The sequence below is a fragment of the Mus pahari genome, chromosome 18, assembly GCF_900095145.1.
Source record: "Mus pahari chromosome 18, PAHARI_EIJ_v1.1, whole genome shotgun sequence".
In the NCBI taxonomy this organism is placed as follows: Eukaryota; Metazoa; Chordata; class Mammalia; order Rodentia; family Muridae; genus Mus; species Mus pahari.
The window spans coordinates 37907062-37933951 of NC_034607.1; the positions used below are offsets into that span (position 1 = coordinate 37907062).

General features: G+C 39.5%; 1 protein-coding gene and 1 pseudogene across 2 annotated transcripts in view; both read left to right on the top strand.

Moving 5' to 3' along the window:
* LOC110335489 overlaps positions 1-3427 on the top strand; it is a 13796-nt pseudogene extending 10369 nt beyond the window's left edge.
* A 1409-nt stretch (positions 3428-4836) lies between these two features.
* Positions 4837-26890, top strand: part of Spdya (speedy/RINGO cell cycle regulator family member A) — a 37449-nt gene continuing 15395 nt past the window's right edge. For both annotated transcript variants that reach the window (XM_021218002.2, XM_029531353.1), the window contains exons 1-5: positions 4837-4916; positions 8908-9157; positions 11326-11384; positions 15145-15230; positions 21514-21685. In XM_021218002.2, the coding sequence (XP_021073661.2) occupies positions 8926-9157; positions 11326-11384; positions 15145-15230; positions 21514-21685 (549 nt within the window). In that variant the 5' untranslated portion in view covers positions 4837-4916; positions 8908-8925. The remainder of the gene's footprint in view (positions 4917-8907; positions 9158-11325; positions 11385-15144; positions 15231-21513; positions 21686-26890) is intronic.

The following is a 26890-nucleotide window of genomic DNA, read 5'->3' on the forward strand; positions in this document are numbered from 1 at the left end:
TCAGTGCCCTGTTCTGTCTCTCTCAATGCCCTGTTCTGTCTCTCTCATTGCCCTGTTCTCTCTCAGTGCCCTGTTCTGTCTCTCTCAGTGCCCTGTTCTGTCTCTCTCAATGCCCTGTTCTGTCTCTCTCAATGCCCTGTTCTGTCTCTCTCAATGCCCTGTTCTGTCTCTCTCAATGCCCGCCCGAAGGCTCCCTGGAGGTACCCCACAAGTTCCAGGTTGGGGACTCAGTCTATGTTCAGAGACACAGAGCCTAAGAGCCATTGTCTAGCCTTCGCACTTGGCCCTCCAGCTTCAAAGCCAAGATAGTATACAGTCCTTCTTACTTTAAAACAAAACCTCCCCAAACTGGGGGGGTTACACTTGATAGGCAAGCTCTACCACTGAGCCACACCCCATCCTTAAAAAAAGAAAAAAAAAGCGAATCTTTAACTCAGTTTCACTGAGTTGCCCAGGTAAGTCCTGGATCTTTCGATCCTCCTGCCTCAGCCTTCTGAGTCGCAGAAGTTAATGTTTTGTTATTTGAATTTGATATTTATTTATGTTACCATAAAAAAATCACTACTTTTGTAGCCTGCACCCTGACCTGGTGGGTGAGTATGCAGCAGAAAAGGCAGCCAGGCCCATGCCCTCCTGGGCTCTGGAGGCTGGGTTGATGTCTGTGGCACATGTTACCACTGAGGACCATGCTAATGACCATAGTTTGTGATGCAGCCTGAAGCCATGTTGATGTCTGTAAGCTGTGTCACTGCTGGGAGCCATATTGATGTGTAATTTATTACTTCCTCTCCTTTAATAATGTCTTCCCCTCAAAAGACCCATTTTGGCCACGCGGTGGTGGCGCACACCTTTAATCCCAGCACTGGGGAGGCAGAGGCAGGCAGATTTCTGAGTTCAAGGCCAGCCTGGTCTACAAAGTGAGTTCCAGGGCAGCCAGGGCTAAACAGAAAAACCCTGTCTCGAAAACAAACAAACAAACAAAAAAGCCATTTCTTTCTTTACAATTAATATTAAATTATTTTATTTATTTACATTCCAAATGTTGCCCTCCTTCCCAGTCCCCCCTAAGTTCCTCACCTCATCCTCTATCCCCTTTGCCTCTGAGAGGATGCTCCCTCCCATCTCATCCCCAATCACCAGAATTCCCCCTTCCCTGGGGCATCAAGTTTCTACAGGATTAGGCACATCCTCTCCCAATGAGGCCAGACAAGGCAATCCTCTGTATATGCTGGGGGTGAGGGTGGGTTTGGGGGGAGCTATGGACCAGCCCATGTATGCTCTTTGGTTGATGGCTCAGTGTCTGGGAGCTCCCAGGGTTAGTTGATACTTTTAGTATTCCTATGGCGTTCCATCCCCCTCAGCTCCTTCAGTCCTTCCCCTAATTCTTCCATAGGGGTCCTGACCTCAGTCCAAGGCTTGGTTGTATCTGCATCTGTCTTATTCAGCTGCTGGTAGAGCCTCTCAGAATACAGCCACGCTAGGCTCTTGTCTGCAAGCAAAACATGGCATTGGTAGTGGTGTCAGGGTTTGGTAAAGGGCCCATTTCTACTTTTCTGGCTTCCCTTGTGTTCCATATTAAAGGCAAAACGAAAGATTTTGAGCTGGGATCCATATATGAGGGATAAAATACAGTGTCAGTATTTGCCTTTCTGGGTCTGAGTTACCCCCCCTCAAAATAATTTTTTCCAGTTCTATCCATTTATCTGAAAATTTCATGATTTACTTTTTTCTTCAGATTCATATCGAATTGAGGGATAATCCTTTGTGCACATGTACCACCTTTTCTCATTCACTCATCTGTCCATGAGCATCACGTTGTCTCCACATCTTATCTCCCATGACTACAGCAAAAGTGAGCATGCATGTGTCAGCACCTCTGTAATAGTGTGCTGGATAGTTTTATGTCAACGTGACACATGCTAGAGTTATCTGAAAGGAGGAAGCCTCAATTAAGAAAATGTCTCCATAAGACCAGGCTGCTTGTAGGGTATTTTCTTAATTAGTGATCGAGGGGAAGAGCCAAGTCCATTGTTGGTGGGGCCATCCCTGGGCTGGTCGCTCTGTATTCTATTAAAAAGCAGACTAAACAAGCCATGGGGAGCAAGCAAGGAAGCAGCACCCTTCCGTGCATCAGCTCCTGCCTCCAGGTTTCTGCTCTCCTTGAGTTCCTGCCCTAGATACTTTTGATGACGAACACGTGCAAGACCAGAGTCCTTGACCAGTCCAGCTCAGCACTCTAATCTACAGTCAAATTCATATAAGTAAGCAGTGTGTTTAATCCATCTCATGGTAAGTTGCCAGGGCACATGTGTATTCATAAGCTGTACTAATCAGTTTCAATGAATGAAAGGAGAGGGATGGAGAAAGCAGGGAAGGAAGGGAGGGAGGGAAGGAGAGGGAGGGAGGGAGGGAAGGAGAGGGAGGGAGGGAAGGAGAGGGAGGGAGGGAACAAGAAGTTAAGAGGGGATGCTCCGTGAGGATGGTTCTGTAGTAATTGGAGGAGGAAAGTAGAGGGTGGTTATTGCTTAAATACGTTGTATACATGTGTGAAACTGCCAAAGTGTAAAATTTAAAAATGAAGTAAATAAAAGAGGTCTTCCTTGGGCAGGCGTTTAAGAGCATTGACCGCTCTTCCAGAGGTCTTGGGTTCAATCCCCAGCAACCACATGGTGGCTCACAACCATCTGTAATGGGATCTGATGCCTTCTTCTGGTGTCTCTGAAGACAGCTACAATATACTTGTCATATATATATATATATATATATATATATATATATATATATATATATATTAAAATCTTAAAAAAAAAAAAAGAACAGGGTGGTGGTGGCACACGCCTTTAATCCTAGCACTTGGGAGGCAGAGGCAGGTGGATTTCTGAGTTCGAGGCCAGCCTGGTCTACAAAGTTAGTTCCAGGACAGCCAAGGCTAAACAGAGAAACCCTATCTCATTAAAAAAAAAAAAGGTCTGCCTTACTGTATTTCAGCAGGGGTATTTAATTTCCCCACGTTGCAACTACCTCTCTCTAATCTCTGTAAGCATTATTCAAAAACCAACAGTAATATATAATATCTGTACTTTTACTCAAAAGGGAAATGAGTCGTTTCCATAATTGAAACTTCCTGCACTGGCCATGTGGAGTTTTCCCATGAGTCTAGAGCCTGCTAGGGGAAAACCATCCCTGGGAGTAGAAAGTTGGGTCTATGAGTTGTCATAGGGGTGATCGCAGGAGCTGAACTACAGCAGGAACATTTGAGAGACTAAAATTCAGATGCTGCGAAGAGATGCAATGGAGCCATGCTAACACTGGTAAGAGAACATGAAGTGTTTTAAAGCTATGAATACCTTCCTATTACTCTACCCCATTGACTCCCACGTTTTAGAGACAAGCAGCTGAACGGGAAAGCCGGAGCGCAATCTCCTAGTTGCCAATCCCTAAAACTCTTTTTAGATTATCTAAAGTGAGCACACTTCGCGGGCACACTTTACCTCTCAAGGAAAAGGCTCATTGTGTCCTGTATTCTAGTTATTTCTGTATCTGTTCTCAACTATTTTACAACATAGCTCTGTTTGTGTGCTGGATAGTCGTTGTTCAATAAATCACACTTTATACTAATGGTTGGACATTAGTATAAGGATCCTCAGGAAAAGCTGGAAGAATAAAAGCATGGAGCAGCCACCTAAAGAGTTCCTTGTCACGATTATTCAAATAAGGACCATGGATAAAAGAAAAACAGACAAAACCTCAAAAGCCTCCTTCCCCCAAGAAAAATTAGTTCTCAAAGGTGCCCCTTGTAAAAGTGATTTTTAGTGTAACTATAATATGCATTTGATGGTCAGAGTTGCTGACCGAGGAACTAATTGCTGGGAAGTACTGCAAACAGGCAAGGCTGGATTGCTCTTAAATGCTATAATTATAGTAACAGAAAACTGTAGAAGCAGTATCAACCACCAGGATGATTTAAATATGGTTCTTTTCTGGAGTATGCAGTCAATAAGACATAACAGCACGGAGAAACGGAAGCGGTGTGTCAACAGAAAAAAAAAAAAAAAGCAGATTCTGGGGCTGGAGAGATGGCTCAGTGGTTAAGAGCACTGACTGCTCTTCCAGTAGGTCCTGAGTTCAATTCCCAGCAACCACATGGTGGCTCACAACTATCTGTAATGGGATCGATTGGATGCCCTCTTCTGGTGTGTCTGAGACACCTACAGTGTACTCACATACTATATATCTTTATCTATCTATCTATCTATCTATCTATCTATCTATCTAAATTAAAGCAGATTCTGCATTAGAGGGATGGGACTGGCAAGCATTGATTATGCACCAGCTGTATCCCAGGCGTCTCAGGAAGGCACGGGTATGGCAAAAGGAGCATTTAGGGCTGTGAATGGAAGAACGTTACCCTTGGATCACTAAAGGCCACTTTATTTCACACCTTTTGAGCTAGCCTGGGTTCCTCCTCTCATACACTTTAGCACAAGGGAAGCAGCGTTCTCTCAGAAGCACCCAGGTCCAAGGCGTGGGCAGAGAGACAGGGAGGGGGAACGGCAAGCAGCCCTGGACCTGCAGGGCAGCCCCGTCCCCTCGTCCTGTCGGGGCTCCTCAACCGCTTTACACAGACAGCATTTCCCGGGAAAGCGCTATCGCATCAAAGTACAGGGAGTTGGAGCAGAATAACGACAGGAGGAGGAGGAGCCCAGGTCAGTGCGGGGGCGGGGCGACAGCGCAGGCCCCGCCCCCGGCGGTTCCCGTGCTCTGATTGGCTCCCGCGGCCGCGCGCTCCGGGCCCTCCGCTTGAGGCTCGTAGGCGGGTTTTGCGGCCTGCCACTGGCGACCCGGCACGCAACCGCCCGAGGTAGCTCGCCGAGGCGGAGGCTGCGGGGCCGCCCGCTCTTCGCCGGTCTGCACAGGTACCTTCGCCCGCCCTGAGCGGCCGGGCCTGATGGCGGAGTCCCGGGGGTCGCCTGTGCCCTCCCGCTCGCTCCCCACAGTCCTGCGTGACTGACGAGGCGGGGGACGCCTCAGCCCCACACTCCCGCCGTCTCGCGGCCTCGAGCGGCCCCGCCAGCCTCCAGGGCCGGGCCGCGGGGCGGGCATCCCCGTGGCAGGGACGGGAGCCGGCGGTGCGGGCTGAGAGGAGGGAGCTCCGGCAGGCGGCGCGGCGCGGCGCGGGGCGGTGCGCGGTGGGGAGCGAGGCTCGGCCTCTTCACGGGGCTGAGGGATGAGACCTGCCGCTGCGTCCCGCGTCCCACGCCCCCAGCCCGAGTCCTAAGGGGGCTGAGCTGTCGCGTCTCATCGCGACACCCTTAGACAGTTTCTCCAAAAGCACGAACGTTCTCGTAGCCTACCTGCCCCCTGTCGTCAGCGATTGGCTGTCAGATAAGATAGATGCTCACACGGAGAAACTATTTCTAATATATTCTAATATATATTATACACACACATATATACACATATTATATATAATACATATTATATATGTGTATTCCTGTCGCCAGACTTTCTTCAGATGCTTACAGAATTCAGCTGTATGTACGAAGTAAACAAACAGAACCGCAGACCTCACACACCCAGACGTCATCTTTATGAATTTTGCTGTGATTTTTTTTTTTTCCCCAATGTTGGGTCGAACGCATGCAACTGAGTTGAAGGATCTTTATGTTGTGAGACTTTTCCTTCAGAGGTCCAAATCAATCAATATCTGCTCACCCTAGACAGAGCAAAGCAGGGATTCCACCCAAGTTCGCTTTGGCGAAGCCCGAGTTTACAAGGGTATCTGTCGGAGAGGGCTTACTGACAGATAGAGCCTGTGTGGCTCAAGCTGCGACCCTGAAAAGCCCACCCAGCTCCGGGGACCGCTGGGAAAGCGGCCGTCCTTATTGCTTTAGAACCTTGGACAGGGGCCTGGCGACTCTTGGGAGTTGGTTATTTTTCTGAGCCTTGTTTCGTTTACTTTGTGAGTCTTCGGCAGCTTCCCTTTCGGACAGGATGTGTCTTGTTTGGAGAAAATCAACGAGCTTCTCTTTTTCCTCCTTTCACTCTTTCTCTTGAGAAATGCCCCCCATCTTTTCTCATTTGTTCTTTATTTCTTCCCTTTACAGAGGAACTCTTACTCTTTGATGCATCTAAACAAAGAGCTAAAAAAAAAAAATACAGCAAAGTAAAATTTGACACAGGCTGCAGTTTTTCTTTGTAAGCTCTTAACTGCACAAACTTTGATCCAGTCTTTATGAACTTCAGTGAATGTCTAGTTGGGAATTTCAGCCATTCCCTTTTGCTGTTTTCTCAAGTCTTAGATGAAATAATCTGATACATGAAGTTTGCATTTTCTTGTTTTGTTTCAATATAAAAACATTGTTTGAAAGTCACTTACCATTGAGTAAAACTTAGCTCCTGGACAATGTAGCACAGTGTTCTGCATTCTAATATGTCTGTCCTACCTCTGACTCTAGCCCTGCCCTGGTCCTTTTGGGAAGCTTAATGACTGTTTGGGTTTTGTTGTTGTTGGTGGTGGTTTTTTCCCCCAGAAGAAAGGCAGATGAAGGAATCAAAAGACAAGTTATAATTGTAGAACTAACTATAATTTCCGTCTATTTTGTTGTTGATTAGTTCTGTTTGTTTGGCTTTGAGATAGAGTCTCTAAATGTTGTCCATGCTGGTTTCAGACTAAAGATACAGCTGTGGCTACAGGTGCTGTGACTAGCCTGGTCTCAGACTAAAGATACCTTCCTCTCTCCCTCTCCCCCTCCCCTTCTCTCCCTCTCTCTTTCTCTCCCTCCCTCCATTCTTCCTTCTCTCCTCCTCTCCCTTCTTCTTTCTTCCTTTCTACAACACACACACACACACACGCACACGCACGCACACGCACACGCACACGCACACACACACACACACACACACCCTCTTGTATTCCTGTTGCCTTCCAAGGCCAGGAAAAGGCATTGAATCCCTTGAACTGGAGTTGAATGCTTATGAACCACTGTGTAAGTGTTGAGATTCAAACCTGGGTTCTGTGGAAGAATGGTGAGTGTTCTTAACTGTTGAGCCATCTTTCGAGGCCCTCTGCCTAATTCTTTATAATCTAACCCTACACTGGTTAATACTGTAGCCACTAGCCATATGTGACCATTAAACACTTGAATTTGTCTAGGTACAACAGAAAAGTTTGATTTTTACTTAATTTAAATATAAAATAAAAGGAGTGTATCCTATATAATTTTTTTTGTTATTTTTTTTCAAGACAGGGTTTTTCTGTATAGCAGCCCTGGCTGTCCTGGAACTCAGTTGGTAGACCAGGCTGGCCTTGAACTCATAGTAGGCTGCTTGCCTCTGTTTCCCAAGTTCTGGGATTAAAGGCATGTGCCATCACTGCCCAGAACTACTTGATTTTTATATGACTGTATTTCAAACTATTTAGTAATCAGCATCAAAACTGAGACATGTATTAGGCATTAAAAATGTACCAGACTTAAATGATTTAGGATTTCATTAATGATTTCAAAATGGTTTCATTAATTTTATATTGATTAGATGTTAAAATTATATGTTAGCTCTATTGCATTAGATTTATAAAATTTAACCTCCTTTTTTTTTTTTTTTTAGCACTGGGAATTGAGCCCAGCTCTTGTGTGTGCTAAACAAGTAGCTATAGTTCCAGCCCTCATGTTTTTTTTTTTTTGGTTTTAAGTACAACTTTAAAAATATAAAACTATGGGGGGCTGGAGAGATGATTCAGTGGTGAAGAGCACTGGCTGCTTTTCCAGGAGACCCAGGTTCAATTCTCAGCACCCACATTATGCTAACAGCTGTCTGCTATTCCAGTTCCAGCACATCTGAAATTCTCAGACATGTGCAAGCAAAATACCAATGCACATAAAATAAGAATAAACACAAAATATAAAATATGGATGTGACTCTCAGATTGGACAGTGTTGATAGTATTCATCTAGTTTTTATATTAGTATAGCCTCACCTCCAGCAGGGAAGCTTTTAAGTCAGGAGAGAAAATCTGTACATAACTCTTTGACTGCCAAGGGTAGGTAGTGTGACTGCCTGGGTCACTATGAGGCATAGATTCAGAGGGTCTCATTGGGATCTTGGAGTTGTTCCTCACTTTGTCTATTCATCTCTCGATTCCTTGCTATTATAGAAACAATTTGACCAAAAAGTAATATTAATTGTAATAATAGTCACTAGACACCAACAAATCCCAAATCGTAATGAGCACTCATATTGTTGAATAATGACAGATCAATTTCATTTCATACTTACATAGCGCTATATATTAATATATGCTTATAGTCAGCCATTCAGATAGGATGGTAACAACTTTAAAAATTAAATTAACTTAGAGCTGGGCATGGTGGTACATAGCTTTAAACCCAGATTCAGGGGCAGAGCATGCAGATCTCTTGCCAGTCTGAGGCTAGCCTATTCTATCTAATTAGTTCCAGGCCAGCCAAGGACTACATATTGAGACCCTGTCTCAACAACACCCCCCCCCAACATCAATCTGTAAGAACCCTACAAAGCACATGTGCCATTTATTTGCTAAAACTTTTCAGAAAATACCAACAGCTGCTTATTGAATATGGAGACTGTGTGACCCAGAAAAACTTACCAGAAAAAAAGGAAGACCACAAAAAGAGAATAAATAAGTTTCAGATCTGATTTTGAGTTCCAGAATAACCAAAGCAGACTGGAACAAGAGGGAGTACTTACTCAGGAGAGGCAGGGCATTTCTGAGCACTCTAAGAGCAGATTCTAACATGATTCAGTGTTACAACTAACATTTTAATAGCAAAATCAACATTTTATATGACTGCATCTGATAGTACCCAGTTAGTTTTTATATAGAAATGCATGAATGTGATCAATAATCTTGTATTTTTATTTTTATAGGAATCTTGAGAAGCTAAAATGCGGCATAATCAGATGTGTTGTGAGACACCACCTACTGTCACTGTTCATGTAAAATCAGGCTCCAATAGGTCACATCAAACTAGAAAACCTATTAGTCTGAAGCGTCCTATTCTTAAAGATAGTTGGGAAGCATCTGAAAAAAATGCTCATAATAACAAATCTAAGCGGCCCAGAGGGCCTTGTCTAATTATACAGCGTCAGGAAATGACTGCTTTCTTTAAATTATTTGGTAGGTGTAAAACATTTTATTAGTCTAGCATTCTTAAATATCAGAATGTAAATCTATTTGCCAGTTATTTACAGTGTATTTATTTGTGCGGGGTGGGAGAGTGCACACATTCAGCATGTTTGTGGAGGTCAAAGGACAACTTGCTGTGAGTAGGTCCTCTCCTTCCATCATGTATGTCCTAGGGATTGGACACAGGTTGTCAAACGTGGTGGTAAGTGCTTTTGCCCACCAAGCCATCTTGCCAGCCCTCTTTTGTCACTTTATAATGAAAGTATTCAAATTGATCTGTTTAGGCTATTTAAATCTAATTATCAAGTGTGTATTTTGAGCAATTCAGGAAACATTTTGTTTGACCTAAAAGAGTATAGGGATTCAGATGAGGCACCAACCCAGTTTGACTATGCCAGGTGTTTTCCAAGACTTTTTATAGCTAAAACAAAGCAAAATAGGAATATTGATCAATCTAGAAAGCTTCAATCTTATTATTTGGAATACTGTTAAAAAGAACATTTATCAACATGTTCATATAATGAGGTTGAAATTGAGTTTTTATTTTATAGGACTATTTTGTTTATATATTTATTAACAGACAAATAGAGACTTCTTTGTAGTATTTAACCAGACAAAGGAGCCTGTTTTGCAGGCATGGTAGCAAGGTAGACATTAGAATAAGGGATAGTGTTGATGTTTCCTGATAAGAAATCAAATAATACCACACAACCCACAGACCTCCTTGTTTATAGAAGGCTATGTGCATTCAAGCAAACTTGGTAAGATATAAAGAATATCAAAATTAAAAGATGACATAAAATATGTAAGGAATATAAACAACTTACAAAGATTTCCCCATCAGAATAGAGAATGTTAACATGTTTCCATCTCTCCTTATTAAAAATAAAACAAAATTATTACCCACAAACTTTCCTTTACTCCCCCGACTTTGTTTTAGAAAGGGTCTCACCTATGCCAGGCTAGCCTTAAACTCTTTATGTAGCCAAGGATGACCTTGCGTTTCTAATCCTCTGCCTTGACCTGCCAATACTGGGATCAACAAGCCAAATTCCTATTTTGTTAGTCATCTCCAGCCCTTATCCATGAACTTTTTGAATATTCTTCACTGTCTTAAGAAAACACCTGATTCTACTATTTTAGCTACCTTGAGAAATAGAAACAGAATTAACAAAATGAATTCTTAGAAAATCAAGTTATCCCTAGAATTTTCCAAATATTAATTACAATTTTATAATTTATAACATGCAAAATGAACATAAAGAACTTTTGCCTTGTTAATAAAATGAAGGGGATTTTCTTATATTCTGATAGTTTTAAACAATTTTGAGATTATCTATTTTAATGTTTTCAAATCAAAACTAGAGTTGTTTTTGTTTTTGTTGTGTTTTCTTTTTGTTTTTGTTTTGAGACAGGTCTCACCATATAGCACTGGCTAGCCTGGAGTAGACCAGACCAGCCTTGAACTCAGTGATCTGCCTGCCTCTGCTTCCCAAGTGCAGATTAAAGGTTTGCACCACCACTCTGGGGTAGATATTATTCTTGATTTTGTTGATCTTGCAAGCCTAATCAATTTTCCCAAAATTAAATGCTAATTATAAATCTAAGTAAACTTTGAAGTTATTTATATACACATGGTTATATTTTTGTTTGAATAATAAGTAGACTAGAGAGGAAATAGGAGGAAAGGATGCACCCTCCCCTCCCCCCCAAATCCTATTCCTTGAAAGGAGAAAGTAGTAGAAAATAATACCCTTAGTACAGCATTGAGTTATTTTTTTCTTCAAAGATGAATTATCTTGCACCAGATTCCATTTCTGCCTCTTAAAATTGACACTGCAGAAGAACAAAGAGCTGGAGTACCTAACAACCTGTTGGATACTCAGGAAACAAAATATATTATTCTCCTTTAAAGCTGAGCATATACATAAATAAACATATACATTAGATGGGAAATGCATAGTCCTTGCAATTATATATATATATATATATATATATATATATATATATATATACTAAAAAACTGACAACTACACCTTAACAACCAGTTTTGTTTAATTTCTAAACATTACTTTAAAATGTCCCAATTTAGAATTTTTCTCTTCAAAAGGAAACCTTTTTTAAAAAGATAAGTCAAAGTTATCTTTTTTTTTTAATAGATGATGATTTAATTCAAGATTTCTTGTGGATGGACTGCTGCTGCAAAATTGCAGACAAGGTAAACAGAAAATAGTGTAATCATAAACCATCGTTGTTATGTTACTAGACCATTAACATTTTTATGAGATACAGTAAGAATTTTCTCCTTCGTTACAGTTAGAAAATAGCTAGCCTATGTTCTTTCTTCAGGGTAAAATTCTTTTATCCTTATTTGTATGTGTGTGTGTGTGTGTGTGTGTCTGTCTGTCTGTCTGTCATAGCATGTCTGCCATAGCCAGTATGTGAAAGTCAGAAGACAATTTATAGACACAGTTGGTTCTCTCCTTCCACCACGAGGGACCTAGGAATTGAGCTCAAATCATCAGGCTTGACAGCAGTGCCTTTACCACTGAGCCATCTCACGGTCCCCAAAGCAGAATTCTTACACTTAATTTTTACCAAATTTATCTGGAAACAAGAATCAATAGAGATTCCATACTTTGGTGGGGGAAGTGCAAGGATACAGTTTCACTCCAGCCTCACCTTATCTCAGCCTCCTAAGAGCTAGGATAACAGACACATACTGTGCTCAGCTAGATTCAATACATTTTGGTTAATTGGCATGGAGAAAAAGATCTTGAGACTCATTCCATTAAGGAAGTCTTCTGTAAATTTGAAATATTTTATAAGTAATTCAGTCAAAAATCCATTGTTTTTTAAACAATTTTATTACTATTTTAATAGATATTAAGTTACTGTTGCTATAGTTTATAATAGTATGAATAATCTTTTATTCCACGCTGGCTTCCTCACTGCTAGATAACAGCCTTAGATCAGCACTGTTACATTTTTTGAGAAAAACTATACACAAATGAAAATTGAGAATTACTCTATAAAACAAATGGCTTTTGGGATGGAAATATAGATTAGCAGTAAAAAGCACTTGTTGCTCTTCCAGAGAATTCAAGTTTGCTTGATCTGGCTGCTTACAACTACCTGTAACTCCAGCTCCTAGAGGGCATACACACATACACACACACACACACACACACACACACACACACACACACACAATTTAAAATATTTTAAAAATATGGATCATCCTCTTTTGGGTTATTATACAAAGAAATGAATTTCATTGTGACATTTTGATCCATGTGTATTATTATTCTTTTTTCCCCCTGGTTTAACTATTTAACACTGGCTGGTCTAATACTTTCCTTGTAGACTTGAACTGGAAGATACTTACCTGCCTCTGCCTCTAGAGCGATGGGATTAAAGGAATGAGCCATGATGCCCATCTACTTTATTTTTATTCAGACTTGTCACTCTTTATCCTCTTCCTGGTAATCTTACAGGCTAAAATTAGTTTAACATGTTCTACGTTAGATATCGAACCCCATAAACTGCCTAATCTATTAGGAATAGTGATAATAAATGCTTTTTTGTAGACATATTTCAATATTTGTTTCTATGTTTTTGAGTCCGCTGAATAGTTGTCATTTTATTTTTGTAGATACCCATTTAGATAATGGGCAGTAATGTATTAAGCTCAGTGACAGTTAAAATATAAATAAAAATAAAGGAATGTTCAGAAGAATAGCTTGTGATTTCATAGTAAATGTCAAAATGAAGGCTATGTCATACTTAAATGTGACAAAGATAAAAATGTTTATTTATTTATTTTTGATTTGGGAGGCTGGAGAATATGGTTAACAGCACTTCCTATTCTTCCAGAGGAACTGAGTTCAGTTTCCAGTACCCATATCAAGTAACTCAGAACTGCCTATAACTCCAGCTCCACGGTAGCTGATGACTTCCGGCTTCCTCAGGCATCTACACACACACACACACACACACACACACACACACACACACACACACACACATTTAAAAACCAAAGTCGGGGGCTGGAGAGAAGAATCAGTGGCTAAGATCACTGACTGCTCTTCCAGAGGTCCTGAGTTGATTTCACCAGGCAGTGATGGTGCACGCCTTTAATCCCAGCACTTGGGAGGCAGAGGCAGGCGGATTTCTGAGTTCAAGGCTAGCCTGGTCTACAGAGTGAGTTCCAGGACAGCTAGGGGGCTACACAGAGAAACCCTGTCTCAAAAAAACCAAAACAAACAAACAAACAAAACAACCAACCAACCAAACAAACAAAAAAACCCACCCAACAACCAAACAAAAAACCCAGAGGTCCTGAGTTCAACTCCCAGCTCATAACCATTTGTAATGGGATCTGATGCCCTCTTCTGGTGTTTGAGGACAATAAATAAATAATAAAGAAAACTAAAATCGTTTTTAAAAATAAAATATTTTGGAAACTTGAAAAAAAAACTTTAAAGTATTCGGGTGTTTAGCTTGTATGTATGTCTGTGCACCAGTCGCATGTCTGGTGTCTTTGAAGGTCAGAAAAGAGTATTAAATCCCCCAAAACTAGGGTAATAGACAGTTATGGGCCACCATGTGGGTGCTAGGAATCAAACTTTGTGTCCTCTGGAAGCATAGACAGTGCTGTTAGTGACTGAGGCAACTCTGCAGGCTCTGGAAACTAATTTAGGAAAATTAAAGCACATACAATGTATAATAAAAACAAAGACCTTACATGTGGCTCTTAAAAATAATCAGTGTGACTATTCTTGTTTCTTCTCTGGAATGTAAATTATTTTGAGGTAAATCTGAAGCATGCTAACGTTTTATCATAAACATTTGATAATTTTTTGCCGGTGTGATACATACAACTGCATCAGCTGGTAAAGGTGCTTGATGCCAAGTCTGATGACTAAGATGATCCCAGATTTCACATGTGGAAGGAAAGAAGGGAACAGACTTCCATTGTTCTCTGATCGCCACACCTGACATATAATAAATAAAGATATATAATTAAGTGTAAAACTATATCTCCAAAAATGTAATCTTTTAAAACAATCAAAGTATCACTTTTCTTTTAAAAAAATTTATTTTATGTATTCACCATTGCTCTCTTCAGACACACCAGAAGAGAGCATCAGTNTCCATTGCAGATGGTTGTGAGCCACCATGTGGTTGCTGGGAATTGAACTCGGGACCTCTGCAAGATCAGTCAGTGCTCTTAACCACTGAGCCATCTCTCCATCCCCAAAGTATCACTTTTCAGATAAACAGTAATCATATAATCAAATACTCAGTTTCTTGAGAGTTGTGGTAAACAGTACAGTTTAAGTGCTTTAATATTGGTGTACAGCAGGGGGCAGTGTTTGAAAAGTAACTAACCCAGAACACTTGACTAAATTATTTCAAAAATCCTTTACTCAGAAATGAAGGGAAGCCCTGGAATCATCAAGATAGCAAATAAGTATGAGAGAGAAAAACAATATTCATATTATAAATTGTTTCAAATTTGAACCATTAGATCTTGGCATATATTCTAATAAGCTAATTGTGTGTCTTTGTAATAAAACATTTAAAATGTGTTTTCTCAATGAAAATTAGGCCTTGCTATACAGTTTTAAAACTATTGGTGAATCTCCGTGAAAGATGTTTGGCTACTCATTGAACTATTTCAACTTCTTTATAAGTTTGAAATTTAAGATAGAAATTTAAAATGGAATTTTAGTTTTAAAATGTGCCAGCTATAAAAATAAATTAGAAATCCTCTTAGCTAAACATAATAAATTATTGGTAACTGTAATTATTGGTCACTCACACGATTCAAGTGGATTAACTACAGGGACCAAAAAATAAGTACTCAGGTGACTATATACAGATAAATATTTAAGAGTTAAAGTCAACTACTTTATAGCAGTGATATTAGTGAAAGCAAACCATTAATACTAATTTCTAACTTTTCCTTGTAGTATCTTTTGGCTATGACCTTTGTTTATTTCAAGAGAGCTAAATTTACTATAAATGAGCATACCAGGATAAATTTCTTTATTGCTCTGTAAGTATGTTTTCTACTAAATGAATTTTATTGATCATTTTAATATATGTGACTTGTAATTTAAAGCAGAAATGTTAAAATTGTATGGCTATTGTTAATAGGCCGTCTTGTGTGGGAAAACTATGTATTTTTCACTTTAATAGGATAGTTTTTATGTTCTTTTCATTGGCCTTGCATTACATGCCAAAGATTTGTTGTTCCCACTTCAGGTTACAATGTGTCTTTTACATTTTTACAGTACTTTCATATACATTTTCCCAACACACACACTCTCTCTGCCTCTTTCTGTCTCTGTCTCTGTCTGTCTGTCTGTCTGTCTCTCTCTCTCACATACACACATGCACATGCACACACACATTGGGGTTTTTTGTTTGTTTCATTTTTTTAAAATGGTCTCTCATTGTAGCCCTGGCTGTCCTGGAACTCACAGAGGTCCACCTACCTCTGCTTCCTGAGTGCTGATTAACGGTGTGTGCCACCACATCCATCAACAGATTATTCTCTCTCTCTTTTTTTAAAGAATTATTTATTTTATGTATATGAATACACTGTAGCTGTCTTTAGACACACCAGAAGAGGTCATCATATCTCATTACAGATGGTTGTGAGCCACTGTGTGGTTGCTGGGAATTGAACTCAGGACCTCTGGAAGAGCAGAGGGTACTCTTAATGACTGAGCCATCTCTCCAGCTCCAACTATTTTCTTTTAAATTGCCAGTTAGTATGTAATAAAACCATCATCATACTTTTATAATGTGAGCCTTTGTGGAAAATATTTTGCATATATTCTTTGTAGGTCTATATCTAAAAGAAGTTGTACATACTTAATACTTCCATGGTCACTGATGGTGTTATCAAACACTGAATATTGTTTATATTCCAGATTTTCTGTTGATATCGCATTAATTAGTAATAGCTTTGCTATCTGTTAAATTGTTTCTAATAATGTGTTTTTCTAATTTATAGGAATAATTTAGTTAGGAAAAATATAATTTCAGAGCTGGAGATAAAACTTACTGATGGAATTCTTGCCTAGTATGCACTAAGCTCTGGGATCATTCGTCAGCACTGCCCCCTCTCCCAAAACAGGGTTTCTTTGTATAGACCTGACTATCTTAGGGCCTGCTCTCTAGACTAGGCTGGCCTCTGCCCGCTGAGTGCTGGGATTAAAGATGTGCACCACCACTGCCTGGCTTCATCAGCACTGGCTTTTGTTTTGTTTTGTTTTGTTTTGTTTTGTTTTGTTTTGTTTTGTTTTAAGGGGAAAGCTTAAATTTAAGAGTACATCTTGGAACTTGTGTTGTGCCAGGAAGTAAAGTGCTCCCCTTACATACATGAAGCCTTGGGTTCAGTTACTAGCAACGACCCCCTCCCAAACCAAAATGGAAAAGACAACAAATATGCTTTTTCTACCCTATACTTGGATACAACGATGCAGCTAGAATGTATGTACATAATTCTAAGTGTTAAATTAGGGAACTGTATAAAAGCATTGCAGTATTGAGGGCTGGAGAGATTGGCTCAGCCGTTTTAAGATGGCTGCTCTTCTAGAGGACTGGGGTTCAATTCCCAGCACAACCAACAAATTCAGAGGATCTGATGCCCTCTTCTGGCCTCTGTGGGCACTAGGCACACACATGGTTCACAGATACACATGCAGGCATGACACTCAAATGCATAAAAATGAATAAATAAAACGATATTGGAGTATCACAATAACTGTCAGCATTGAGAAGTAAGTTTTATTTAACTCAACATCTATTTAATTCAGAATCAGAATTGGTAAAGAAATTAGATCAGAAGAGCTTGATCTATGATTAATTAGAGAGACATTTTTCAGAACATAGGAAAAGTGAGCTGAATTTAACATTTGGTGATGATTGGTAAACTGGAAGAATTTAATAGTAATAGCTAATTCTGAATGTTATGTATAAATCACCACATCTTATATATTTATACTTTTAGTTTTCTTGGGTTTTGTTTTTTGTTTCTTCAATACAGGGTTTCTCTGTGTGTAGCTCTGGCTGTCCTAGAACTCCTGTAGACCAGGTTGGCCTCAAACCCACAGAGATCCACCTGCCTTTGCCTCCAGAGTGCCTAAAAGTCATGCACCACCACAGCCCAGCACATTTAGGCTTCTTATGAAATTCATTTCTTATTCCTGTTTTATAGACAAGGAAACACTTTGGCTTTATAGACAATAAAGCACTTTGAAGGCCAGGGAAATTAGTAAGGAGGCCAGCTATTGTGGTATACACCTATACTCCCAACATTAGGAAGCTGAGATGGGAGCGTGAGTTTGAGGCCAGCCTGGGCAAGAAAAAAAAGCAGAGATGCAAATACATGTATGATATGCAAACGCATGTATGATATGCAAATACATATATGATATTCCCAAGAGCCAAACTCAGCCTTAATGCTGTTAATTTCCCATTTATATGTTTCAGTATTATACCATATTCAATATCATACTATTCTGTAGTTTTTTTCCATGTGAGAATTAAAGACAAGCCAAAAATGGCTTTAGTGCAAATCCATGTAGAAGCATGAAACTGGATTTGTTTCAATTGTTTTGTGGTTATAGCCATTAAAGTGCTATTTAGCTTTTTACTGTGTAGTTATCTTTGAAGATTGCATTGCATATTGTATTATATTTTAGGTAACATGAATTATAATTTCCATCCTGTGTCTAATCGTATGTTTTCTGTAGACTAACTCAGTATCTCTTTTCATTAAGCATCTCTTATTAGCCTCAGTTCTAAAGCTCACAATTTCTTTCTATATAGTCATGTAATGTTTTTTTTTCAGTATTCTTGTAACACCCTGAATTTCTTTTTCTTCTTGTTTTTTTAAATCTTTTGAGACAAGTATTTGTAGCCTAGGCTGGCCCCAAACTCCCTATGTAGCCAAGGATGATCTTGACCTGATTCTCCTTCCAAATGCCGAGGTTACAGGCATGGGCACCATGCCAGCAATACTCTGTTTCACCCTCCCACATGCTCTTATACATTTATTAGTTACATGCTTTGTTGTTGTTGTTGTTGTTGTTGAATGAGTTCAAATCCAGCCAAAGCAACTTAGAAAAATCTTTACTTAAAAGAAAAGATAAAAAGAGGAACGGAATTTAGTTGGTGGCAAAACACTTGCCTAATATGCTTGAGATCTTTAGCCTTCTTTTGTAGCTAACTTTAAGCCTTTTTAAAAAATGTTGTTAGAACCTACTTGGAATTAGATGAACTTCCTTGACTTAAAGAACCCTTAGAAAATTCTAGCTACTGTCCTTCAAGTTTTCCCCATCTCCTCTGTTAACTTCCATTGAAATCCATTAAATATGCTGTTATATGCTGCATTCGGCTTTCCAAATCTGTTTAATAATTTGGAGGTATTTTGCCCAAACACTGACAGATTTTAATGTGTGTAGGTGTTTCTATCTAGGAATCTACACACATGATAGCCCATTCCTGTAACACTCTCAGTGTGCAGAAGGCTGAGGTAGAATGACCCGAGGTCAAGGCCAGCTTGGACTACATTGGGAATTCCAGGCTACCTTGAGCTTTGTAGAACTATCCTGTCTTAACTCATCTTACACACCCACCACATGCACAGTCACATGCTTTAATCCCAGCACTCAGGAGACAGCAGCAGTCTCTGTGAGTTTGAGCCATCCTGGTCCACACAGCAGGTTCCAGGTATCCAAGACATCATAGTGAGACCTTGTCTAACAAACAAAAAGAACAAGAGAGAAAGGAACCTTGGTACAATGTCTGCACCCTGGGCATCATCAAGGTATTCCTGGGTAGGCTAAGGAGTGAGGCTAGAGCCCTTGCCCTCTGCCCCTGAATGCTCACATTCCTTCTAAACAGGAGAGTAGACATAGGATTCTGAGGAGGGGAAGATAAAGAGCTCCCAGGTTAATGGTACAGTGGTAATATATATGAAGGATCTTGCAGTCACGGCCTGAATTAAGGAACTACATTATCGTTTGGTGTCATGGCTGCAGGGTAGCTTGTTGCTTGTATATCTTCAATGGGAAACTTGAAACCATATATATATTCGTGAATGGGAAACTTGAAACCATATATATATTCATGATACTCAGGATGTGACACAGGCAACCATGACTGTTTCTAGGCTTTTGCCTGGAGGATACAAAAGAAACAGATTCACATGGATAGTTGATAGTACTCAACTCAATGCAGTGTCAACCACCATGATGTTACACATTTTCTATATTTGTTTCTCTGAACTACATTTTGGATATTTCTTTTTTTTTTTTTCTTTTCTTTTCTTTTCTTTTTTTTTTTTTTCCGAGACAGGGTTTCTCTGTATAGCTCTGGCTGTCCTGGAACTCACTTGGTAGACCAGGCTGGCCTCGAACTCAGAAATACGCCTGCCTCTGCCTCCCAAGTGCTGGGATTAAAGGCCTGCGCCACCAGGCCCGGCTTGGATATTTCTTTAAATTTATCTACCATTACTAATTTAATCTTTGTTATTTTTGTTATGTATTTTATGTATACTATTTTTAATTTTTTCAAATATATTTATTACCTTTTTGTTTGTTTGTTTTTTGTTTTTTTGTTTTTCTGAGACAGGGTTTCTCGGTATAGCCCTGGCTGTCCTGGAACTCACTCTATAGACCAGGCTGGCCTTGAACTCAGAAATTCACCTGCCTCTGCCTCCCAAGTGCTGGGATTAAAAGTGTGTACCACCACGCCTGGCCTTTTTATTTTTTAATTACCTTATTTTTACAAACATATTAGTTATTTTTATTTGAGCATGTGAATGTGTATATGTGTGAACTTATGTGCGCCATTTACAGGCTGGTGGCTGGAAAGATCTGAAGAGGGTGTGAGATCCTCTGGGCTGGAGTGATAGGTATGAGATGCCAGATATGGGTACTGGGAACTGAAGCCAGGTCCTCTGCAAGAGCAGCAATCACTCTTCACCGTGGAGCCATCACTCCAGCCCACGGACCATTATTTTTGTATTCTGTTTAAATTTTGGGTTCTGCTCTGCTCATGATGTCTTGGTTTTGTGTGTTTGGAATGTTTTTTCTTGTAAAAGTGACCTATGGAACCTGAACTGTTTCTGATTGGTAATCTCTTCCATTATTAACTTTATTCCTGTATTAATATCTTGCCTCATTTTTGTTTTGTGGAACAGGGTCTCCTGTGGCCCAGTCTGGAATCAAACTCACTATATAGCTAAGGATAGCTTTGAACTCATGGTTCCTCTGTCTGGGCTCCTCAAGTCCTGGGATTAGAGATGTGTGCCAACACACTAGCTTAATATATCTTTCTTTTCTGACTGCTTTTAAAGATTTTTTAATCAATGTTTTTGAGCAATTCAGCCATGATGTGCCATCATATAATTTTTGTGTGATTTCTTGTTTCTTATTCATTTCTTACTCAACTACAAGAACAGTTTCAATTTATCTACTTTTTTGAGTATATAGGATAATTATAGTAAGGAGGTGGAGAGATGGCTCAGGGGTTAAGAGCACTGGCTGAGGTCGTGAGTTCAACTCCCAGCACCCACATGACAGCTCACATCTGTCTATAATTCCAGTCCCAGTAGATCTGACTCCCTCAAACAGACACACATGCAGGCAAAATACTAACAAACATAAAATAAGAATAAATTATTATATTAAAAATAGTTATAAATGTTTTGATGTCCTCCTATGCATCAGTTTTGGGTTGACTTTGATTGATTATTCTCCATACCATGGTTTGTATTTTTCTGCTACTTTTTATGTCTGGTTCCCCTCAAGTATTTGGCAAAATACTGACTTTCAAATGTGTATAAGGGAGCTATTTGAAGATAACCCAAAGAAAGATTTAAAAAAGAGAGTACTTGCCTTACAGCCATTCATTTAGAATTATAAACAGTTTTCCTCAGCCAGGGTAAAAAGCCACAGTTCCTGGAGTAGTAAAAAAAATATTCTAGAAAAGTCTTGATTTGGAAGGAGATAATTAGGTCCAGATTGAACATTGTTTACAGATTCATCTACAAAGTCAGAAAAACCTCAAAAGAGATTGTTTCAACTTAACTTACTTGCATCCCAGAACAAAGTTCAACATTTATAAGATTATAGGAACACCACCTAGAAGGTGCAACAAGGTATGCAATTCATTGTATCACTGCCTTTGTTATGCATTTTAGATATGAGTATTTATTGGTAAGTCTTTCTTTTTTATTATTTTTTATTTTTATTATTATTATTGTCTATTGTTCTTGCCCTTACCCATTTCTGTTTTGGGCTGTTGATCCACTTTGTTAGGTATCTGGCTAATACGGTTGAAGAAGATGAAGAAGAAGCCAAGTATGAAATTTTTCCATGGGCTTTAGGGAAAAACTGGAGAAAACTGTTCCCTAATTTCTTAAAGTTAAAGGACCAACTCTGGGACAAAATTGACTATAGGGCTATTGTAAGCAGGCGATGCTGTGAAGAGGTGAGTGTTTAAAAATCACTTTTTATAATCTATCATCATTTATTTAATTTTCCTTGGCTTACTTATTTATTTTTAGTTTAGTTTTGGTTTTTTCTTCCTTATTTGGGCATAGATTCCTGCAATTATCCCAGCCTGCCTTGAAACTCACAGTCCTATGCTGTTCCCTTCATGCCACTATGACCGCCTACTTAGTTTTATTTTATTTTATTTATTTACATTTCAAATGCTATGCCGAAAGCTCCCTATACCCCACCCCCGCCCCTGCTCCCCTACCCACCCACTCCCACTTCTTGGCCCAGGTCTTCCCTTGTGCTGGGTCATATAAAGTTTGCAAGACCAAGGGGCCTCTCTTCCCAGTGATGGCCGATTAGGCCATCTTCTGCTACATATACAGCTAGAGACTCGAGCTCAGGGGGTGCTGGTTAGTTCATATTGTTCTTCCACCTACAGGGTAGCAGCCCCCTTCAGCTCCTTGGGTACTTTCTCTAGCTCCTCCATTGGGGACCCTGTGTTCCATCCAATAGCTGGCTGTGAGCATCCACTTCTGTGTTTGCCAGGCTCTGGGATAGTCTCACAAGAGGCTGCTATATCAGAGTCCCTTCAGCAGAATCTTGCTGGCATGTGCATTAGTATCTAGGTTTGGTGGCTGATGATGGGATGGATTCCCGGATGGGGCAGTCTCTGGATAGTCCATCCTTTCATCTTTCCTACTTAGTTTTTAATAATCTATGTCTGTCTTTCTCTATGTATGGAGATCATTAGCCTCGGTCATTATTATGACTGCAACTTTTATATTTTGTTTCTGTTTGAATTTTATCACATTTATTCAAAATTGTAATATCTATTTTTCAGAACAGACTACTTCTATATTATTCTTATTGTAGTGTCCCCCTCCTCCCATCTAAAAGATCATCAGTATTCTGATAAAATGTTTGTGGATATACTAAAGCATCTTATTACTATAAAACTAGAGTTGAATAATAATCTCCACTAAAGTATATGAATTTTGAAGTTTTCAACATTGATGCCAACAGCATGGTTATATAAATTAAATAAATTTAAATATATTTAAAATCCATACCTCTTTTCTCAAAGAATATATTCTTTTGCGAGAAGTCGAGATCTCACAAATTCTCCCAGTAATCCTCGCATTTCCTCTTCCTGTAAGTGGCCAGAGACTTCTGAAGATGGTCTGCTACTCTCTTAATCCAGAAACCCTACAAAAGCAGGCAAATCAAGAGGTCAAATCTTCCTTACTTTAAGAACATCCATTAAACTGCCCAGGCCACCAAGGGTATCATATCCGAAAAGTAACCAAGCATCTGAAAGATGTCACTTTAAAGAAGCAGTATTCGGCAGTATAAATGGTAGAGTTGGTAGGTGTGCCCAGGCTAAACAGTAGTGCTGAACACAGGGTCGGTGGCCAAAAATGAGTGCTGAATTTTTGCTGCACATCCTTAAAATAAAAGTCCATAGAGTAATGCTGAACTTAAGGGTTTAGATGTAGATTCCCCAGTCATTGAACATACCCAGTGAACAAAGCACCTAAGGTGTGGACAAACTCCCAGAGCTTATGGCTGGATACGCGAGCTTTCCCTGCCTTGGTGAGATGGTCCTCACTGAAAAGGAACAAATTGTCCCAAAGCCAGAAGAGGAGGTTGCACAAAAAGAAAAAGATATTCCAGAAGAAACTGAAGCAACAAAAACTTATGGCATGGGAATAAATTCAGCATAAAATAAATGCAGATAAAAGTTTTAAAAATATATTATTAAAAATACATTGTTTTCTTTTTTAAATTTAATTTTCTTAAATTTCATTTGAGATAGGGCCTCTATAGCCCTGGCTGTCCTAGAACTGTCTATGTAGACTAGGCTAGCTCACAGAGATCATAGTGTCTTTGTCTCCCAATACATGGGACTAAAGGTATGTACCTTCATGCCCAGCACATTGTTTTCTTTTCTTTTCTTTTCTTTTCTTTTCTTTTCTTTTCTTTTCTTTTCTTTTCTTTTCTTTTCTTTCTTTCTTTCTTTCTTTCTTTCTGGAACTCACTCTGTAGACCAGGCTGGCCTCGAACTCAGAAATTTGCCTGCCTCTGCCTCTGCCTCTCAAGTGCTGGGATTAAAGGTATGTGCCACCACACCCAGCCTTGTTTTCTTAACATCAGAGTGTATTAAGATAGTTTTATTTATAAGTAAGTTATTTTAACCAAATGTTTTTATTAGTATTTTAAACAACAAAAGTTATAGAGTAAAATAAAGTGAAGGCAACAAGTATTGTCAACTCTTGTATTACTGTTTCAGAACTTTGAGAAATGTAAACTAGATAATTCTGTAATTAAATCCTACCCAGTTAAATAACCATAGAACAATGGAGCCCAAACTGATGAACTGATTTTGAACTTGAGTAAAGACTTTAGCCTCATGTCACAGAATTTTCCCCAGAATTAGTGTTGTTAATTATAATTGTTAATGAGAGAAGATACAATTATGCATATTTAAATTGGGATTATTGACTCTTGGAGGAAATGCAAGGATTCAGAAATAACAGAGGGCAGAAAATAAAATAAAAACTATATAGCAGGCCAAGACTATACAAAGTTAAATTCAATGGGAAAAGATAAAAAGTTGCATACACAAGGACTCTAAAATTAATGTACTGTCATTCAAACTGAACTCAATCCAGTTACATGATATTGAAAGAACCCTGTAAGTTATGGCTCTCTCTATTGCTTGTGTGCCTTTGATATGTCTCTACTTGGGTCAATGTTGTAGTCCATTCCTATAATCTCAGTACTCAGGCGACTGAGGCAGAGGGATCTAAAGTTCAAGGTCAACTCGGACTATATAAATAGTGTGACCCTGTCTCAAGAAGAAATAAATGGCCATTACATAGCAATTTACCAACTTTGAGAATGACAGAAGGCTCTATTTAAATACTCTAGTTTTTTCCAAGTACATGCTACTCTGCTTCTGTTCTGTTCTTTTCCATTCTCTTTAACGCTGTTATGTAAAGCCTTTTCTCTACTGTTCAACAGAACAGTGTCAAAGCCTCCTGATAGCTTTATGTTGCCAAAGCATAGACTATCTTTTAGTTTTCTGTCCTCACCTTAGCAGCATTTGGCACACTTACTTCTCTGCTACTTTGCCTTCGTGTGCTTCAATGAATATTGGGATTGAGGGTTTCCCCACTCATTGTGTCAGCTTCCTTTCATCTCGCTAGCCTTATTAAGGTGTCTGAGAGCTCAGTCCCGAGAACTTTTCTTGCCTTGACTGGAATTAACTTAGTAATGATCTTGTTCATCCTCAACACATTAACTATGAGGGACTGGAGAGACGGCTCAGCACTTTAAAACCACTTCTTAGTCATCCAGAAGACCAGAGTTCAGTTCCCAGCACCCGTATCTGGCAGTTCACAACCACCTGGAACTCCAACTCCTAGGAATCTAACCCCTAAGAATGGCCCCTACAAGCATGTGCTCATACACATAAAAATATTTTCAGAAGACTTGAACATAGAGATCTAAAGGTATCTTCTCAGTGCAGATCTGCACATCAGATTGCTTGTTTATTCCATTGTCTGACTGAACCCTTAAACTTGGCGTGTATAAAATTCTATTCCTGATTCCTATACACAGACCAACAAACTTGCTTTTTTACAGTCTTCTATATATTAGTAAAAAACAGCAGCCAGGCGTGGTGGCGCACGCCTTTAATCCCAGCACTCGGGAGGCAGAGGCAGGCGGATTTCTGAGTTTGAGGCTAGCCTGGTCTACAAAGTGAGTTCCAGGACAGCCAGGGCTATACAGAGAAACCCTGTCTTGAAAAACAAAAACAAAAACAAAAACAAAAAACAAAAAACAAAGCAGCTCCATCCTTCTAATTGCTCATGTCACAAAACTGTATCTTTGGCTTTTTCTTCCCCCTTATATCCTTGCCTTTAAAACTATTCAGGAGGCTGGAGAGATGGCTAAATGGCTAAAAGCAGGTCTGCTCTTCCAGAGGCTCCTAGTTCAATTTCATGGCTTCTCACAACTGTCTGTAACAGTTTCTAGGGATCTGATGCCCACTTCTGACCTATGTGGGCAGCAGACACTAGACATATAAGTGGTACAGGCACACATGCAGCCAAACACCCTTACACATAAAAAAATTTTACATTTAAAAACTCTAGCATCCTATTATTTCTAGCATTTCTACCACTATTTATCACCTTAATTGTCATAACTTTGCAAACAGTGTCTTCTGGACATAGAATGTACCTTAGTGGTAGAGTGTTTGCCAAGCATACACAAAGCTTTGGGTTCAATCCCTAGTTCCTTAAAACAAAAGCAACAGAGTTTCATAATCTTCCCTCCCATAGGCTGCTCTTTATATAACTGTGAAAGCCATCATTTGTTAAGCCTCCACACAGTAAGTTCTTTTTTAAATTGTATTTGTACAGGTATTTTACATACATACCTGGTGCCTACAGACCCTAGAAGAGAGCATCAGAACTCTTGGGACTAGAGTTGTAGACTGTTGCAAGCCATCAGGTGGGGGCTGGGAATGAAACTGAGTACTCCTGGAAGATCAGTTTAGTGCTCTTAAACACTGAGCCATCTCTCCAGTCCCCACCCCAAGCAAATGTTTTCATGACTTCTTTTCAAAAGGTCTCAGTAGCTTCCCACCTTTTATAGGGTATAAGACAACATTGGCCTTACCATGATCTGTACCCCCTTTCTCACTTGCTTCTCCATTGTGTTCTTTTCTAACCTATTGTATGCAGTCTTCCAGCTACACCAGCCTCCTTACTGCTCTCAGCCGAGCCAGTTCACAGTGCATATTCACAGTGTAGGGTCTTTGCACTTGCCATTCTCAATGGAAAACATGGGAATCTTTTTGTTTTTTGTTTTTCAAGATAGTCTTTCTCTATGTATCCCTGGCTGTCCTGTAACTATTTTGTAGACCAGGCTAGCCTCAAACTCACAGAGAACTACCTGCCTCTGCTGAGATTAAAGGCATGAACCATAACTCCTGGCTTTTTCTTTTTCTTTTTCTTTTTCTTTTTCTTTTTCTTTTTCTTTTTCTCTTTCTCTTTCTCTTTCTTTTTCTTTTTCTTTTTCTTTTTCTTTTTCTTTTTCTTTTTCTTTTCTCTTCTTTTCTTTCTTTTTGTGGGAATGGGGATCTTTGCACTGGTCATTCTCTTTCTTTTATTTTTTTCTTTTT